At 35.8% G+C, this 19425-nt stretch overlaps 1 protein-coding gene across 2 annotated transcripts; it reads right to left on the bottom strand.

Moving 5' to 3' along the window:
• Window positions 1–271: 271 nt before the first annotated feature.
• LOC105035663 (uncharacterized) lies at window positions 272–17845 on the bottom strand. 2 transcript variants are annotated; one of them, XM_073256699.1, is made up of 6 exons: window positions 17507–17845; window positions 14755–14846; window positions 2053–2188; window positions 1444–1732; window positions 1209–1263; window positions 272–575 (listed from the first exon to the last, which is right to left on the bottom strand). In XM_073256699.1, exons 1-6 carry the CDS (start codon window positions 17631–17633, stop codon window positions 501–503), a joined length of 774 nt encoding a protein of 257 aa, XP_073112800.1. In that variant the 5' UTR covers window positions 17634–17845; the 3' UTR covers window positions 272–500. The 2 variants fall into 2 exon arrangements, with proteins under 2 accessions (XP_073112800.1, XP_010909602.2); XM_010911300.4 differs by lacking the exon at window positions 14755–14846 and having other exon boundaries at window positions 17511–17844.
• Between the last annotated feature and the right edge of the window lie 1580 nt (window positions 17846–19425).

The raw sequence follows: 19425 nt of genomic DNA, 5'->3' as shown, positions 1-19425 counted from the left end.
TCGTTATTTGCCCATGGCAAGCTATTACCACGGATTACAGAATTTTCCCAATCGGACAAAAATATCAAATATAATACTTTCATAAAATGTCAGCTTGGTTCGACCATAAAAATATCTCTGATCGGTCAGAATCAAAGGCCGGACAAATCCGAAGTACCAGGCATGTCGGCATTCATCAAGATAAGATTTTGCTCCCTGTATCAGCTACTACCATAAATTTAAAAAAAATAACAATAATAAAGCAACTTGCACTGATGGACGGCTATAGATATGCTATCAATTTTTAAGTTTGTTAAAGATATCAATTCTTTTAAATGATACATTTAATTGTTTTTTTCCTGTATAAGATACATTTAACTGTTTGAAGACGCATCTTATAGCTCGGGAATTCATGCTTGAATAAGCTAATTTAACAAAGAACTTTGGTAAAGCTTTTCCTTTAATAAATTATGGTTACAAAACTGCAGATGGACCCTCTTGATTCTCATGCCTTAAACTCCTTAGCTCACAGCCAATCTATCACATAATATCTTGTACGCTGCACTGCAATGCTTGAATTTCTCCTCTGCTGCTACCTGTTCATGCATCAAAAACAGATAATTTTGCTCTGTTAGTTCCAACAAAAGAATCTTGGGTCCAAGAATACAATGACAGCTCCATTAAATGGAGAATTAGGAGCTGGGGAAGAAAGATCACTATCTTAATAGACATATTAAATATATGCAGCTTTTGGAGATACTGGGGCATCCAAAGAGTTATTTTTCTAAATTTTTGTGTTGAAGATTCACTCCACAGTTTTGGGAGAACACCTTCCACTGCATAAGATTATTCATAATGTATTCATATGAGATACATTATACGTATCCAAGCATTCCCTATAGCATGCAGCAGAGCTTCAAACAAGCATTGGCTTCAAAGCAGGTCTGTGGACTTGCTTTCTCTTCCAAAACAGGTTGATTCTCTACCATGTGGAAGCCTACTCTGAAAAGCATCTCATGCTTGTTGCCATTGGATGAACAATAGCATGTGTCGGCAGACCCAAGGTTTAGACATACAAGATGAACTTTCTTATGCTATTTCTGTGGTTTATAGATAACCTCTAGCATGAAACTCGCCAGCTACCTGTTGTCAACCAAGTTTTTCCATTCAAGCTTGGAACCTACATTGGTTCCACCGAGTGAAGGGAAAAAAGAGCTAATTTGGCTTACCTTTGATGCACCTTGGTGACGATCAGGATGCCATCTTAAGGCACAGGCTCGATACCTGAAAAACAACGGCACAAGTTCATAATGACAAATGCATCATGCTCCAGGTCCTTGAAACTATAAATGAACATTTAACCGACTACACATGCAATAAGAGCGCATGGACCAGAAGAAATATCATCATATCAATCCTCAGAATGACAGCAAATAGTTCATAATGAAAAGTTTAAGAACTTACGCATTTTTAACTTCTTCAAGTTTTAATGGCCCAGATGCACTCAACCCAAGAGCTAACCGTTCAGAAGCTAGTTCTGACTCTAGGGAAGTATCAGTTTCATCATCTGATTCATAACTCCAGTTCCGAGAGCTTTTACTGTGAGCATGGCTGGAAGAGTTCCTCCATTGAAAATTTTCAAAACCACTGAAAGACCAATAAGAGTATCTTGCCCCTCCGAATGCAGACCGGAATATGGTTTCAACTTCATCATCATCATCATCGGTCGAACAAAATACAAATGCACCTCTTCCTAAAAAAGAAGATCTATTTTGGTATCAACAGTTCAGTTTTGATCTGCATGTTCCAGAAGGATGTTCCTTCCATCCCTTTAAACTTGTTTTTCATAGGTTTGACTATCACTGTAGTATCTTAGGCATATCCTCATAGAAGAAAGAGAGGAGAAAGAGAAAGAGAGAGAGAAGAAAATTAGAAAAAGTTCGGCAAATTGAACTTGATGAACAGAAAGTGTTTCTTTCAATTCATCAACAGGATACTTTGTTGTCATTGGCAGAGGATAAGTTATTAACAGAAGAATAAACTGGTGCAGAACAAAGATAATGAAGTCCTTACTCTTGGTTCTGTAATCTTCCCATCGAGGTTCATGTACATGGAAACCACTTTTCTTTGTTCCCCTGGCTGAATAGTGCCTTCTAAACCATGGGGCTCCATCATTTGTTGTGTTTCGTTCATCTTCATCTCGCCAGCTCTGAATCTCAGTAAAAAAGACAAAAGGCAGAGAAGATGAGGGCAAAGCTCTAAAATCACGGTCCTACACAGTACCAGAACTAACTAGAAAATTATTAAAGAAGAACTACGGCATAAACAAATTTCTAATGGACGACTGTGAAAGCATAAACAACTACCAGCTGAACATGAGAATCAATGAGTGGCATGTTGACTTTTCTATATGTGCTTCAATAACTAATAATATACCATTATCAAAATAAAGATGGATAAAGCTGCAGATAGGCATCAAAATTGAATTTCCTCACTTCTGCGGTCAAAATCATAATATAATACAAATGAGCATATTAAGTTAGCAGATGCAAAAATTCCCACATTTAAAAAGCTCAAGCTGTCAAAGAACACATTGTATGGTGGTACCTTTCCCGGTTATTTTGGTCATTATGAAGATATTGAAATCATCCATGATAAAGAATGTAATAGTGATCTTATTCTCAATTTAATCAAGTTTCCGAAAACTAGCTAATGGTAGATGACAACACAAGTATTTCAGGAATAAATAATGGCATTTAGCAGTAAGCATAAAGAAGGGATTATCTTCTTCCGTTATGACCCACAAAATGTTCATTGACATGTTCTTACATAAAAGTAAGTTCTCCCAGTAACTTAGCATAATTGGAGTTGCATACATACTAATAAACCTAAGCTGTGCAATCCACTTGAATTATATTGCTTCTACACCACCATCAGTTCCTATCAAAACCAAATGATGCATTTAGAGAAAATATAAAAGCAGAACTAGTTTAATGATCTCTCTATCAGCTAGAATGCTTGACACAACAGTATATGTCATGACAGTGAAAAAAGTATGCCTTGATCCCTTTTTCAATCCAATATCTTCGTGAAATGGAATCTTTTACCCATAAAACTATACTTAAAACTTCTCATATGTAAGCTGGTAATATCACTGACATTTTTTGAAATATTATGTACCCCTGTATCCAAAGTTTTGCAGAAATAACTAAAATGGGGTCATTCATAAATTCATGGTTTGGAAAGAAAACCAACGAATTGACATTGCAATATATCTATGAACATCCAAATTCATGAACAATTAAAAAATATAAGCAGAGGCAACAGAAAAGAAGCCCACTTCACTAAATTAATGACGAAAGTTAATATCACCGGATGCTTCCTATAATTTGCAACTATTCATTTAGAAGAACCTAACCCAGACCACAAACCATTGGATAAAGGTAAGAGTATCAAAAACATGAGAACTACTTAATAACAATAGGGGAAGAATATGCACTTATGCCATCCATATCATTGACTCCCTGTTGCTGAGAGAAAAGGTTTTTCAACTTCTTCAGGTGGAACCAGCACAGAAGCCAGATTTAGAGAGAGAAGAGAGTGAATGCAACAGTCTGCTTTCAATCTTTTCTTCTAGCTTCCATCAGAGCTCCAGCCATGTCCCCTAGATCCATTCATGTTTTCTTTGTTTTGTGCACCCATCACTGAGTCAAGGTTAAATAGAAGTGATTCATAGAGCTAAAAGAAAGGATTCTTCTACAAGGTAGCAAGCCTACAAACAGGTTGGGTTCAGGTTCAGTAGGGTCGACTAGAACACAACTTGATGACTTGAACACCCAACCTACCCAATCCCAAGATCTGAGATCTCAACCAAAATCTGCCATAAATCTAACCCAACCAAAATTTGTTTATCTGACAATAAAAAACCCGAACTGACCGAGTCAGTTGATGGAACTCAAGTTCTAAAAGCACCAAAAGGCACCTCAATGGTTTGCAGTCACCATACTAGACCCTGTGCTGATGCCCACTTGGTACACTCTGTACCGACTACCTAGTAATGCTATGGTATATATCTCAGTACTAACACTTAAATATGGGGCAAACCAAGCCTCATACACTACCAGTATGGTACTATACAGCTCGTAACAACTGGTACAATCTAGCAGAGTAAACCATGCCTATATGGACCTTTTGGTCCAAAAAGCCAAACCAATTTGAAAACTATCCCAATCCTTCTCTTTACTAAATGATCTAGATAAAGCTCCTCCATCCCCTATTAAATGTCAATATTGATTTAATTAGTTATGCAACTATGTTGCAATATAAAAAGACACACTTCAAGCAATGAAACCAAAAAACGACTATTCTATAAAAAGACATCCTATGCATGAGGGTCCTGCCACTATAGGGTTTAGGGAGGATTATATATACACAACCTTATACCCACAAGAGGATAGGTTATTTTCGTGTTTCGAATCCATTACACCATGATATGCCAAACCGAGCCGAACCAAAAAAAAAAAGGAAAATAAAAAATGAAAGAGGGGCCAAAGCCCTTGTTTCGATCAGGAGAAGTGTAGAGCCCCTCCAACTTTCCACCAGGCTCGGTAGCGGCGCAGTGGCCTTAGCGGCTGCTGGAGACTGTTGAGGCCTCCGACAGCCTTCTTTCCTCTCCCTCTCCTTCCCTTTCCTATATCTCTTTTTCTCTTTTTCCTTCTGCCTCTCCCCCTCCTCCAATTTCTCATTTCGATTGTCAGAACCATCCCAATCCGCCACCAACACAGCTCAATATGCCTTGAACCGAGCGATTCGGGATGGTTCCGCAAACTCTGATCTTGTTTGTTGGCACCTGAGCTTTGTTTGCATCTATCCTGCAAGTTTGCTGCATCTAGCCTAGTTTGTGGACTTTGGCACATCATTTGCATTAAACATACTAGTCTCATGTATATGCATCATAGTAGTTCAAGATTGATAATCATTTATCGCAATTTTAAGTCTAACTCTGCATACTTTTATTGTCCCTGTACTTCACTTCATCACACCATGAACAAAGAAACCACCCTCCACTATGGACCAAACTATTATAAATGTTATTCCCTCCACTTCTGCACCATAATTTGACCCTCAAGCTTTTATGAACTTCATAGACAAATTTGAGCGAATGAGTCAATAATATGAGCAATTGAGCCAACATGCTCAAATCCTAAGAGCTTTAGCACTAGAGCAATAGTCTAATGATCCACATAAGGATGAGGACTAGGTAGCCGATCTCGTAGAATATTTGGGGATGAGGAAGAGTTTGATGATGATTTAGAGATAGATGATCACCATTGTAATGTAATGGGGTGTATTTTGTCCACTACTATGGATATTGATGAGTAGAAGCATACTACTATTTTTCACACCTTCATTAGATGCAATGAGAGATCTAAGTTGGTTATAGATGGGGGTAGCACCATGAATATGGTCTCCAAGGCTACTGTAGCTAGATTGAACCTGAAGCTAGAGCCACACTCCAAGCCTTTTTAAGGAGGCTAGATTAATAAGACAACTTTAAATTTAGTGCCCATCAAAATGGGAGATTATAAGGATGAGGTGTATTGTGATGTGTCACCTATAGATGAGGCATATATTTTGTTACGGCACCTATGACTTTATAACTTAGATGGGACCCAACCATGGTAGGAAGAACACCTATGTGTTTAAGCATACAAGAAAGAACATCATTTTGACCCCTACTGAACTCTCAAGTAAAGAGTCTAGGCCTAAGAATAAATCACCCCCTCAAATTCCTGTTAGAAAGGGTATCTATATCCTAAACCATAAATTTAGGTGCAAAATTGCAATGAGTAATGTGGATTATAAACTTCTTGTTGATGTACATCGTAGGGCAAAGGAGTTTAATATGGGAGATAATGTCATAGTTCACATTCGTCCAAAATTCTTGCATAAATATTCCTTCAAGAAATTCATGCCTAAGCCATTGGACCATTACCCAACATTAGAAAACTTGGACCTAATGCGTATTTACTTGATCTACCTGATTCCATGAATGTTAGTCCTATTTTCAATATGAAAGATTTATTACCTTACCGAGGCATCTCTAAGCCCTTGCTTTGCCATCTAGTGTTCCTACAAGTACTTCAGTTTAGTAGAGGGATGAGATTGGGACAATTTTGGATGATGAGATTGTTACTTCTTCTGATGGTGGTTTCTATCTTTATCTTGTCCAACGAAAAGGTTGCCCTTCATCTGATGCTTTCTAGATTACATAGGATAGGTTTTGCGCCTTAAATCCTGAGCTTCTAGAGTGATACTTGCAGTCAAACTCTCCGAAGTTGAGTTCTTTCTAACCAGAAGAGTATGACAGAGGACCATCCAATAATAAGAAAATTAGGCGCACTTTTTGTTAGGCACAAATATAGAAATTAAGGAATTTTATTTTTCTATGGACTCTAGAACTAGCACTTTACGGACTCTACTCACTCTAGAATTAGAATTTTATGCAGACTCCAAAATTTATTTTTATGCAAACTCTCATACGGATTTTAGGTTGTTTATAAAACCCATTGCTATGTTAATTGAAAACACAACTTGAATTATTGAGATTGTAGAACATTAAGAATTCCTCCTCCCTCCCTCTGCCTTCTTCTCTCTTCTTCTTCTACTTCTCTTCTGGTTCTCTTCTCTCCCCTCTTCTTCATCTTCTCCCTCAATCCTATCTCACTTGTTAAGCTTTGGTTTAGGTCAATATGAAGGTTGCCTAATTAATGATCAAAAATAAAAACAAAATATGCTAAATAGAAAAGGTAGAGTGAATAATGTGTCCAAGATTTGTCAAAACTTTTTGTTGATCTCCACTTAAATTTCTTCTCATCACTCTCACCCTTTATTTTGACACCCAACCACATATCCTCATTTCTTGGCCCTTCTAATGCATTTTTAAGGCATAATTAACATGTGAGGCCAAAACTGTGTTGACCAGTTTAGTATGGGTCCATATAAGTGGTTGGGCGGGTCTATTCTTTTTTACCCAATTATAAATAAGTTGGGTAAGGTTGATTGTTTTTTAGCCTGAGAAGAATTTGCCCAAGTTGACCCATCATGACCTCTATAAAAGTCATTCATCCTTTTTCTTTTCACAAAAACCCTTCATATAAAAAGATTTGTCCTCTTTCTTGAAAGTCTCATGGTGTACTAGGGCTTGCATGTGACCTCAATTATGATGTTCATCCATCATTAATCCAATCCAACAGCAAAGGAAAATATCTGAGGAAACAATTTGAGAACATTTATGAGAATCTTTCTAATTTAGAGGAAACAAATTAGAAACAGAGAACCAGGACTAGTTACGTAATTCTTGGAAAAAGAAGCTCAGCACCTCCTAAAATGCTACTTATGGAAGAAGTCAACCATCACAACTAGGAGAACAATCAAAGGTTAAAGCTGGCCAAGGATTCAAGAAACTTGCTGGTTGGATTAAAGCTTCTGCCATGAAGCTTTACAAATTTGTACTATCAGATCATTCCCTCTGGCCTATACCGACCCACTCCAAGTAAATTGGCAACAACAAATCTTTGAAATCCTATCTCAGGGCTTAAAATCAGCCCTCTTAGTGCTTTGACTGTGGAATGCCAGTGGCACTCTATCTGATTTAACAAAATGGAATATCATGACAGAGGTCCAAAATATCAAAGCAAGGTTGCTATTTTCCGCATGCAGGAGAATTGAATTGCCCTCTCATTGCACATAGATTGAGAATTGAATTGCCCTCACATTGCACATAGATTGTGCAGAAATGCTACCAAAAGAAGGTTTGATTGCATATTCTGTAAACTTCAGCCGTCTGTACCTCTACTTTCTCCCTAGCTGGGGATTCTGTTTAATCAAATAGCCACTCACAGAGTAGTCCTCAGTGGTTTGGTTCCTACAGCATATCTCAAAAGTCAGCTGATATATCAGGTCAGGAAGGAAACTTGGAGAAAATTATTGACTAGGACATATTGACAATGATAGGTTTGCTGCTAAAGCTTACTCTGCAGAACACAATACAAATCAGAAGATAATAACATCTGCCCCTAGAATGCTTTAGCATGAAACTTCCCCAACAGCATTGATTCTGGAAGAGAAGTGACTCAAAGAATAACTTCAGCAGCAGAAAAAAAATCGAGTGTCTCACCTGGCAAAGATAAAACCTTGATTGCAAGTCTGAAGTATGAAAAATGCTATGCACCAGATCCAAATCTTTTTGAGGTATCTTTTGCAAGAAGTGAGGCCAAAATTGCAGCTCTGGAAGTTCTAAAGAACAAGCTTATTCTTTCTAAGCCATGGATAAACATGTGTGCCGGACAGCTCCTCTGGACTCATTCAAACTAACATCTGAGGCATCAATTTCCAGGCTCTACTCTAGTCAGGTGGAGTCTTGGGGGCCATCGGAAAATATAAAAATTATGATGAAGTTTACTACATAGACTTAAATTACCATGTTTGGGATTACAAGATATCATTGCATCAACAACAATTGACATCAAACAAAGTCACTTATTCTTTTAGGGTCTGTTTGGACATTGGATGATGTTATCTGGCAATACCATTGGAGCATCAAAGCCATTTGATGGTTCAAATTGTTCTTGTTTTGAGTCTATATTTACCTAGTACTTTTTTGGAGCTTTAGTCATTATATAGCTGTTAACTTGGATCTCAACTTAGTTGGCCATCAAGATACATGGATTCTAGGTTGTAATGCTTTTTAAAATATTTTGTTACTTGGCCCCATCCTTAAGTTACAATCGACACATACACACAAACATGATATAAGAAAAATATAAATAGTCACTAAGTCATATACTATATGTTTGTTTGATTTTGAGAACAAAAGATATTTTCTTTGGTCCAAGTTGGCTTCCTACCCTTCTCTTGTCACTCTCACAAATCTATGTCCCTTTCTCTCTAGTATTCTTTAATTTCATAATGAGACATTGGTAGACATGTGGCAATGAAGTCAATGGCTTGGATCATGCATCATAATTATATCATGATTATTTTAGCCCTTATCCAATGGCCAAGAGCATCAAGGAACCCACTTGGAGCATCAAAACTATTTGATAGTCTCAATTATTAGTTTCTAAGGTCTATATTTCATTATTTTACTTGAGCCTTGGCCACTAAGTCATTTAGTCCTTAACAAGGTCTGTTGTATAAACCCATACTGCTTGTACAGACTATCATACCATACAATACTAATAAGGTGCTGACATGGTACCGAGGTTCAGTTTGATGTATGGACCGAATAGGTAACTTACCAATACAATTCTTGCTAAGTATTGCGGACCAGTAATCCAAACCTTGGTTCATACCTAGAACCTTAAGTTACTTGGCTATCAAGTTTTCGGACCTAAAAGTTACTTGGGACATAAGTTATCATTTTAACATACTTAGTTATCTGATCTTTAAGTTAGGGTAGGATACAAGGTTCCTAAAACTACTATCAGGGCCCGTACCAGTCAACAACCAGCTCAGTAATGTACAGGTCCATATCGTACCATACCAAGGATGTTCCAACCTCTTCATCTTTTTATTTTCAGATTTTGAACTAAAATTAGCATAGGGTTTGCCAACTTCAATTCAGAATTCAAAAAATAAAAAAGTTTGAAATGAAAATTATAAAAAAAATTCTCCCCTATTCCAATCTCTGCTCCAAAACAAAGATGGCGAGAGAGACGGGGGGAGAGAGAGAGGGAGGAGAGGGAGGGGAAGAGAGGGAAAGGCCAAGCGAGCCCTTGTCATTGTAGGATTAAGGCCAAAAGAGGGGGAGAGGGGGAGAGAGGGAGGGGAAGAGCAAGCAAGTCCCCACTATTCGAGGGTTAGGGCCAAGAGAGAGGGACAGTGGGAAGAGGGAAAGGGGAAGGAGGAGGAGGGATTCTTACCTATGATGACAGAGAGGAAACAAAGAGGGCAAGGTCAAGCAAGGAATTGCTTCAAGCAACCGTAATCCTAGCGGGATGGGGACTATTGATCAAGCTAGGGAAGTGGGGGAGTGGTTTTAATCAAAGGTTTTATGTCCTGGCAGATGGGGCTGTCCCTGTTATCCCATCCCATTCCTATGAGAAAACGAGACTGGGATGGGGATGGGACTCTGAAACCCATCCATGCGAGGAGAGAAGAAAAAAGAGAAAAGAAAGAAAGGAAGATGATGAAAGGGAAAAAGTAAAAGGAAAGAAAAAGAAAAATGAAAAAAGAAAGGAAGGCAGAAGTAAAAGAAAGGAAGAAAAGAAGGAAAAAAAGAAAGAGAGAAAAAAGAAAGGAAGGGATAAGAAAAGAAAGGAAAAGGAAAGGAAAGAAAAGAAGATAATGAAAAAGAAAGAAAAGGAAGGAAAGAAAAGAAGATAGAAGAAAAAGAAAGAAAAGGAAGGAAAGAGAAAAAAAAGAAATGAAGAAAAGAAAGGGAGAGGAATGGAAGATATCTACCAGGACACATGACCAAGACTAATACTAGGATGGTACAGGATAGTTGGGCTTCTCGTTCCATGGAGATACTAAGACACCTCCATCCCACAAAATTTAAAACCCTAGTTTTAATCAACTAAGGTGGCGAACTAATTTAATTAGCATAACTATGCCAATCCCAGAGCAGTCTAATTCGGCACAACCTGAACCTGCCAGTTCCATATGATTCAGCTTTCCTTGGTAGAATACATATATATCATAGGGGAGATTCGGCACAACTTGAACCTGCCAATTCGGCACAATTTCCTTGGTAGAATAATATGTATCATAGGGGAATGCTAAGAATAGACTTAAATCATGCATTCTATGAGTTTGTGTTGTTGAGAAAGAAAGCTATTTCTATCATCTTGTCCCTCTCTCCTATCCCTTCTCTTGTCTTACTCTCATTCTCTCCCCTATTTCTCTCTAATGCCTTCTCTACTTTTCTCTACTCTCTCTTCCCTAAATTTCCATGATTTCTCATGTCCTAGGCCCAACTGTGCACAACAAGCATCCCCTAAATTGCCCTGTGTCACGTGCCAGGAGAAGGACCACATGCAAAGAAACTATGCATACCTATGAGAAGCTGAGGTGGCAAAGCACAATTTTGACGCAATCATGGAATGGTTGTTAATGCAAAGAGTATAACCACCTAGCACCCAAATGAGTGCTATTCAAGCTAAGAAGGTGGGAGAACCATGGAGGTTCACCAACCTAGGGTCAAAGAGGACCAATAGGAAGCACATATGACAAGCAGAAAACAAGATGCTTGCAAGAGAAAACAGCCATCTAAAGACATCCATATGGCTGCTGAGAGACATACATGTTGAGCAACTAAAGCTTGACTCAAGGATGAGACAACCAATGGCTAGGTGACACAACGATGCTGCAATTGAAGGACAATATAGCAACAAAGAACTCCCATCATGAAGAACTTGGCATTAAATGAAAAGATCTCCCTAGCCCTCTATAAAAAGATATTGACTGCATAGCAGAGGAAGCCCCTCGCACAACTTCAACAAAACACAACAGTCACCTACCAAACTTATCAAACTAGCCCAGTGTCATTTACTCCCAGATCTGTTCCAACCACAAGGAGTGTATGATCCTTCGTTTTCGGTCATGGCTAATAGACCACTCAACATTATCTCTCGAAGTGGAGTTCTGGCCCGCTCCTGCACACCATCACCATTCATTAGAAGAAACCCCTAGCATTGGAAGTGTGACCTATTATGAGGTTTTAGCCTTTTACTAATCCTTCCTCTGAAGTGTTCCTCGTGACAGAGATTTATCAGATGTACCTTAATTTTCTATATCGTGAAAGAGATTTATCAGATGTACCTTAATTTTCTATATCGTCAATGTAAAAATACCAAAAATATTGTTCTCCTATCTTCTCTTTCCTAGGAACACACTTGAACTTGTCATTAAGGCCAAACTAATTTCACTAGAAATTTTGAAATCCTCTTCATTAAGGCAAAAAAGAGCTTGCACCAACTGGTCTAAGCAAATCAGTCAAAAGACCAATGCCCGTTGGTTGATAGGGAAGTCAACATGGCATGCTGCAAACATTACATGTCACACATACCAGCTTTAACAAGTGTCCTCTTCTTTCCTCTCTATGTCTATGTCCTTTATTTTCATCAACCCAGCCCACCTATGCTCTTGGAAGCCATCCTCGGAGGTCCTGTACTTGTTTGGTATTAGAGCAAAAGAATCCTGCTCTATCTGTCCCTTCTTTTCATTGATCTTCTTCCATTCTCCCCTTAATCGATTCTCTTACCATTGTGGCATTAGAAAATGAGTTCAATTTCATGATCGAAGCTCTTCAAAATAATATTGTGACATATAGTAACAAAGCAGCTCAGTTCTTTTAATTTAATTCTCAACTATGAGATTCCAATTTTTGATCAAAGCCAATGAAGAAAATGACACTTCTTTATACTAACTAAAAAAAATGACAGTATCAAAGAGGGCATCATGCAGGTCTTTTTATAAAAGAAACTTTTTATTTGTTTCAAACAAACTGACACGTAGATAAACATTAATGTTATTCCTGACCATATTTTCATTCTTCTATTATGCTTTTTTTCCATGGAGTTAGAAGCACATTACAGTTGGAGGAAACAAAGTCAAACCAAACTTCCCAAAGATAATTTGCCATGGACTAGCAGTCCCTAAATTAATCTATACCTTTGTCATCTTAACTAAATTATCAATATCCCTTTCTTGATCCAAGCTTGTTCAAAAGAACATCACTAGTCACATATGAGACTTATCTATTTCTGGCTTTTCTACTTGTTTTCAAATTCTTTTATGATATTAATCTCCAAAAAAGAATGTTCCTCCCTCTTGGCCCTAGGATATGAAATCTACTCTTTTATTATGGTTTGTCTATGTCATACTCTCTCATATCATAGCTGTTAAGCCTGTTATAACTTTAAGTTTCAATTCCATGTTCTAAAAGTCTGATTCTAGCATGCAATTGACAAGCATATTACTTTTTAATTCTCTTCATCTTATTCTTAGGGTTCACCTTCATAGCTAATTGCCATCCTGCAATTTGTGACAGTGTAGAAGAGGATGAAATAGGCAACATAGGGATGGCTTCAAATGGTAGGCAACAACAAGATAGATTCAAGTCTCATTGTATTTAATATAGAACTTTAATCAGGCAAGCACAGAAGATTTTCTAATCAAAATCAAGGAAATGATCAAATTAAGATATAGTCAAACATGATTTTAGTTTCTCTTCTCTGGGTACAAAAAATGGTTTTCAGTTTACAGCAATTGTATGATTCAGGCAAACATAATTGTTATTGGTTTTTCTAACATAACTTATACCAAGTAAACAAGCACAAGCTTTCAATCAACAACAAAGAAGTGCACATGGGAAGAAAGTAAAAATGAATAAACATATGTAGCATATTAAGTAATAGTTATAGGTCTTGAAAAGACTCTACCATGTCTTTTACCCTCTATTTGGTATGAATGATGGATTGGAGGAAGGATGGATGAGGGACAAAATGGATGGGTCTTCCACCCATCCTCTTGTGTGTTTGGTTAAATATGTAAAGATAGATGGGAATGATTCCCCTCAGTTTGGTATAAGAAGAATAAAAAGAAGGATGGATTATATCCACCTAATATTTTTACTAAACTATCTTTTAATAAAAAAGTTGTTATTATCAATTTATAACACTTATTTTTACTAAAAAAGTAGAGCACTATTTTATTTATAATTTAATTTAATAAATAATTTTATAAATTAATTATATATGAATTTATTTATATATTAATTATATAAATAAAAATTAATTAATAATTTAATTCAAATAGTTAACTAATTTAATATAAATAGTTGATTGAAAATAGTGAATATAAATAAAAAATAGAAGAGAATTCTAATTATTTACTTATATTATGGAAATTATGTAGTAAAATAAAAAATAATTGGTAATAAAATGTAATAGCATAGGTAAAATAAAAAATATAAAAATAAAATGAATGATAAAGTAAAGAAATGTAAGGGGTTTGTCAAAAAATTAATGAAGGTAATTTTGTCAACATAGAAACCCACCTCTCACATTTTTACATCCTCCCAATTTGGAAGGATGCAAATTAGTAGGTCAGGATGGATGGACAATCCCTCTTTTCCATCTATCCTTCCTAGAATTTTTTGAACCCCCATCCATCCTCCCTCTCATGACCTCAACCAAACACAATTAACTTCCAAACAAAGAAAGAAAAAGTCTTCTCTTTATCCAAACTCTTCAGTGGACAAGACTTTCACAAATGAAAATAAAGATTCATTACAACTCAACAGAAATAGCAACTAAGTCAGACATAATCAGGTACTCTAAATATGTAAAATGAGAGCGGTGGAAAAAATCACAAAGACATTGATGGAAGCAGCTGAAAGAGTGACTTCCAAATTGCAAACAAACAATTTAAGAACTCTCCAAGACAAAATGTTATCAATTGAGGAAATGCACAAATAGCAGACCGCCATTTTACAGGATAATGCTTTGTCTATTATAAGTCTACCATTTAGGCAATGCAATAAGCAAATGCAACCAAAAGATTAGAAAAAGAAACCATGGAAGTTTCCCAAACACTATATAACAACACAACATAACATTAGGAAGTATACGGCAGTACATTAAATTAACTTTCTCTTGCCTTAATCAGCAGTGAAATAGCAGAGACATAGCTCCAAAAGGTACAGAACTGCAAAATATGCAAAGCAAACAAGCATACAAACAACTCGAAAATACACGAGAAACTAACCTCAAAAAGGTATTCTGCGTAATCTGAAATATTGCGCAGTAATGTCCTTTTTGATTCTATTTTTCTCCTTCGTTTTGCATATAATTGAATCTCTGCAAATGAGAATTGTTGAAGACATGAGGTTCAAAACATTGCATTTTTTTTGTACGGGTAATAGATTGCATGCAACATGAGTGAAAATTCCAACAATATATTGAATTACTGCTTTATTAAGAAGCTGAGATGGCAATCAAATTACTACTTTACTAGTAATGGTAGTAAGCAGTATAACATTATATCAAATCATAAAACCTTAATGGCACTCAAAATCTAAGAACAGGATTATACTACAACTGCCTCTGAGGTTTAATTGAATATTCCTAAAATAAGAAAGCTGAAATTTCTATTAGAAAAGGGAATAATAAGAACCCAAGGAACTTCAAAACGAGAAAGAAAACTTATAGCCTACAAAGCTGAAGAACTTTATGACAATAGATAATTCCACTTCCATTGTCTGAGAGGGTCTAGGAACAGTCACAGATAAACACCGACTTTTATTTTCTAATTTTTTTTTAATTTTTAAAGAACATACCAATTCATAAAATATCATGATTCTGCAGAAAAACCAAATGTTTGTACATCTACACACAACTCAAAGTCCTTGCGATATGTGTTCATATAAATTAAGATGAGTATTATAAGTTTATTATACCTTCAAGATGCACGCTTCTACTTCAGCTAATTTCTCATACTTACCCTTACAACAATCCAAATAGGATATCTTGGAAAGTATTCTTGTGGAGATATAACGAAGCAGACAATGGAGTCATACACCTGATCACAAAGGGAGCAACGTGCCATATCAACTCTCTCTCACAGCAAGGTTATCTATACTTACCATTTATGATTAGTAATTCGAACCACAACTTGCATCTTAAAGTGGAGTTTGAAATTTAAGACTAATGTCAAAGAGTTTGATTAGTATTTGAACTGGAGTTTGAATTGATGCTTTGCAGGCTTTTCTTTTTTCTTTTTTTTTCTCTGCTTCTTCCGTTACCTTCTTATCCATCCTCTCCTGCATTGTATTTACAGCTGAAAATAAACGGTAAGTCACATGAGTTGAAGCTATAATATACAAGTACTAGTCTCTGGACACATGCTATCCATGTGGATTACTTGCTCTTTTTGAGTAAGTTTGGTTACTCTCATTCAGCTTACTGTCTACTTACTGTTGTTAAATGACTTATTACATATTAAATAAAAAATATATTTTCTCAAGAAGGATTTATTGAAGTAAGGAAAGCTAGATCAACTCTAATATCTCCCATCCCAAATATTTCTCATATTCTGAAGTTCACTTCACTTCCTTTAAATAGGGTACTTTTGGAAAGCACTATGGGGTCCCATGTTTGTTCTTATGCACAACCACATAAGATGTTCATTGAAATTGATTGCTCAAGAGTTCTTATTAGATATAGCAACTAGTAAGATATAACTACACATACATAAATACAAATACACATACATACTGATGTATGCACGTACATATTTATATAAGATATGCTATAAAAAAGTTTAAGCATATTTAAATTATTCAGAGGCTTTTAGCATCTCATTATCTAGTTTTCTGTTTTCTATTAATTAAATTGCAGATTGTAAAAACTTCACAAAACTCTTTTTTGGAAAACAAGGGTTTGGAAAATGTTGTCTAGGATTAAAGGAGTGGAGGTAATAAGGAGGAAGAGGAGGTTAATTGTCAGCAAAATCCTGACTTTTTAGAAAAATTTGGCTTTTGGGAGCCCATTTTTCTTAATCTACACATGTTTCACGCCGCATGTAAAGTTTACTTTTATTACAAATGAAAAGATTTTTCTTTTCTTATTTCAAAAATGTTCAGTTCTATAAAATGTTCTTTCTAACAAGGTAGTTGATTGTTAAAAAGATAAAGTAAATACAGGTAGACCAGAAAGGGAAATTTATGAATATGAAAAATTCTACTTTCAAATCTATCATTTACTAATATGAAAAATTTACTTTGGATCTGTGCAAAGAAAATCTGAGGTATTTGAATCTGTTTCACATGGTTTGAAAAGAATAACGGAAGACTGCGTAGCACAAACTGAAGCGGCAGAAAGCATTTAGAAAAGGTTGCAGTGGTGCATACTAGAGGTAGCCTTGTCAAGAAAAACAACTGGCACGAAACAATTCATAAAGCTGACACTAAATAATGGGACATGGCTTGATATATATATATATATGATTGTTTAAAATTTCACGACACAAATCACAACATTTATTTTTAGAAGGCACGCAAAGTCACAAATTAGTGTGATTGTGCCTTATGTCCAAACAAACCCTAATTTTAGCTAACGTCAATATTAGAATTTTGGCGACTTCTCACTTAAGGTTGTACAGATACGTGTGCCATTTTGGTTGGGGTAAAAAAATAAAATAAAATAAAAAATAACAGCTATGGTTGTAAAACCAAATCGTGAAAAAAGAAAAAAAATCTCGCTGTGCCACTTTTACATGCAACCTAAAACGAAAGAAAAATCATCTTCCATATGATCAAAATACGACTTTGAGCTTTGTTTCTTTTCCTCGGATTAAAATGCAGTCATACAATTCATCAAACATTTGAACTGCCAAACAAAAGACATCAAAATAAAGTAGAATTTACAATACCAAAAAATCCAAAAGAAAGCAGGGCGAATTCACATGAGATCGCAACTTGGATGAAAGGGGAAAAAAAAGGAAAAAGGAAAAATGGAACTTACAGAGTGCCAGTTCGTCCTCCTTTTGCGCTCCAAAATGGGAGTGGAATGGAAGAAGGAGACGGATATGATCGAAGGAGAAGCGGGGCGAGGTCCCAAGACCGTGGCTCGTATCGCATGATTCATGATTTCTTCGAGAAGAGGACACACGATAAAAAGAGGTAGGATTTCACGCTCATCGTCTTCGGCCGCAAAGCACCATTTTGATCTGGGTTATCTGGGTTCTCCGCAAGCCTCGTCTCGGACTTCCTATTTTCCTCCCGTCCTGTTTTGGGGAAGGAAGCGGAACCCCAAGGCTCGAGTCTCAGGCTTAGCGGGCGCAGCTGGGTCCACCCAACCCTATACATAAACCAGCTATGGTGATTGGTCTGCGAACACCACTTTTCCTCTATTTATATAAAGTCACGAACTTTGAACCATGTTCAGTACCATTTTTTTATTCTACAATTTTTTATAAATTAATGTTATTTTTAAAAATATTTAACTAACCCAACATTTGACATCATTTTCGATTTTCAATTTTCACAAAACTAAAATTATTTTTGTTTTTCTAAAACTAATAATCTGAAATTAGCTTGGTAGTCACTTAGGTTGTATTTATTGGTGAATATGATAATAATGATGGTAACAATAACAGCAGTGGTGGTGATGAAGATGGTGAAAATGATGATATTCATGCTCGGCAATGGTGGACATAGGTGGACCAGAGGCTAGGAGCCCATTATCCCTCCTCTCCAAATTATGAAATTGTTCAAATTTTTTCTTAACCAGCCCTCTCATTGCTCTAAAATCTCTCCTATTTGTTCTACATAATCTCTATTTCCTTTTCATCCTCTTTTATTTACTTCTAAAATCTCTTATTTCAACTAGCCTCTCTAGTTCATACTCTTTTGAAAAGCTCTTTTGACATGCTTTCAATCGCTAGACGTCTCTTATTACTCCCCATTCCATGGTTGTAGAAGAGGAGCACAACCTAAACTCCTATTCAATATAATATTTCTTCCTATCTCATATGAAAAAAAATGTTAGATAATTTTAAATTTTTATATCTGGATCGTACTTATGTATTTATGCAAAAATCAAATCATAAATAAATCATACCTTGCGTCATCGTTTATCCAATACAATGATCCCATAGTCCGTAGGATGTTTGATCTTCTTCCATGGGGGGTCTGGTCTTATCTCTCCTCACCCTCCTCCTTAATATGGATGATTGATGGAAATCATTCATACCCTTCTAAGAATTGGATAAAGAGATCAGGCTACCTCTATTTATACCTGTACTTGTCTTATCCCATAAAAAAACTACTCTTAATTGAAGTCGAACTTTCGATCCAAATCTTATTAGGAATATATCTCTTTAATTAATTGAGATTACTGTAATTGATTCAAGACATATGGTTAACCCAATGAATTATATCTGACTAAGGAAAAATTAGACCATATATTAGGAGTTAAATTCAATATTCTCTGACTTAACCTATATTATTACTTAAAAATAATTTTTTGATTTTTTAAAAATATTTTATTTTAAAATAAAATATTTTAATTTTAAAAATAATAGTCCTGAATCAAATTTTGAAATTGATCCGATGAGTGCTCACTCATTTTTTTTTTAAAAAAAATTATCCAATTATATATTCTTTGAAAGATCCTTTATACTTTGATTAAGCAAAAACTATTAATATAGATCATGGTTGTTATACATCTCAATTGACATACTTCCTTCAATGTATCATAACATCAATAATTCTCACTTAACTCAGTCTTATATACTGGAGTATATAGGCTATTAAAAGTCATAATACCTATGATAATGGTTCCACTGTTATATCATATGAATAACACTTTTGTTTACTTTGATTTTGATAACAGTCAACCATAATGTATATAAACAATAATTAAATAGAAGTAACAA

The sequence above is a fragment of the Elaeis guineensis genome, chromosome 4 (assembly GCF_000442705.2).
Source record: "Elaeis guineensis isolate ETL-2024a chromosome 4, EG11, whole genome shotgun sequence".
Classification (NCBI taxonomy): Eukaryota; Viridiplantae; Streptophyta; class Magnoliopsida; order Arecales; family Arecaceae; genus Elaeis; species Elaeis guineensis.
Note: the sequence above shows the minus strand (reverse complement) of the source record. Positions and strands in the feature narration are given on the sequence as shown.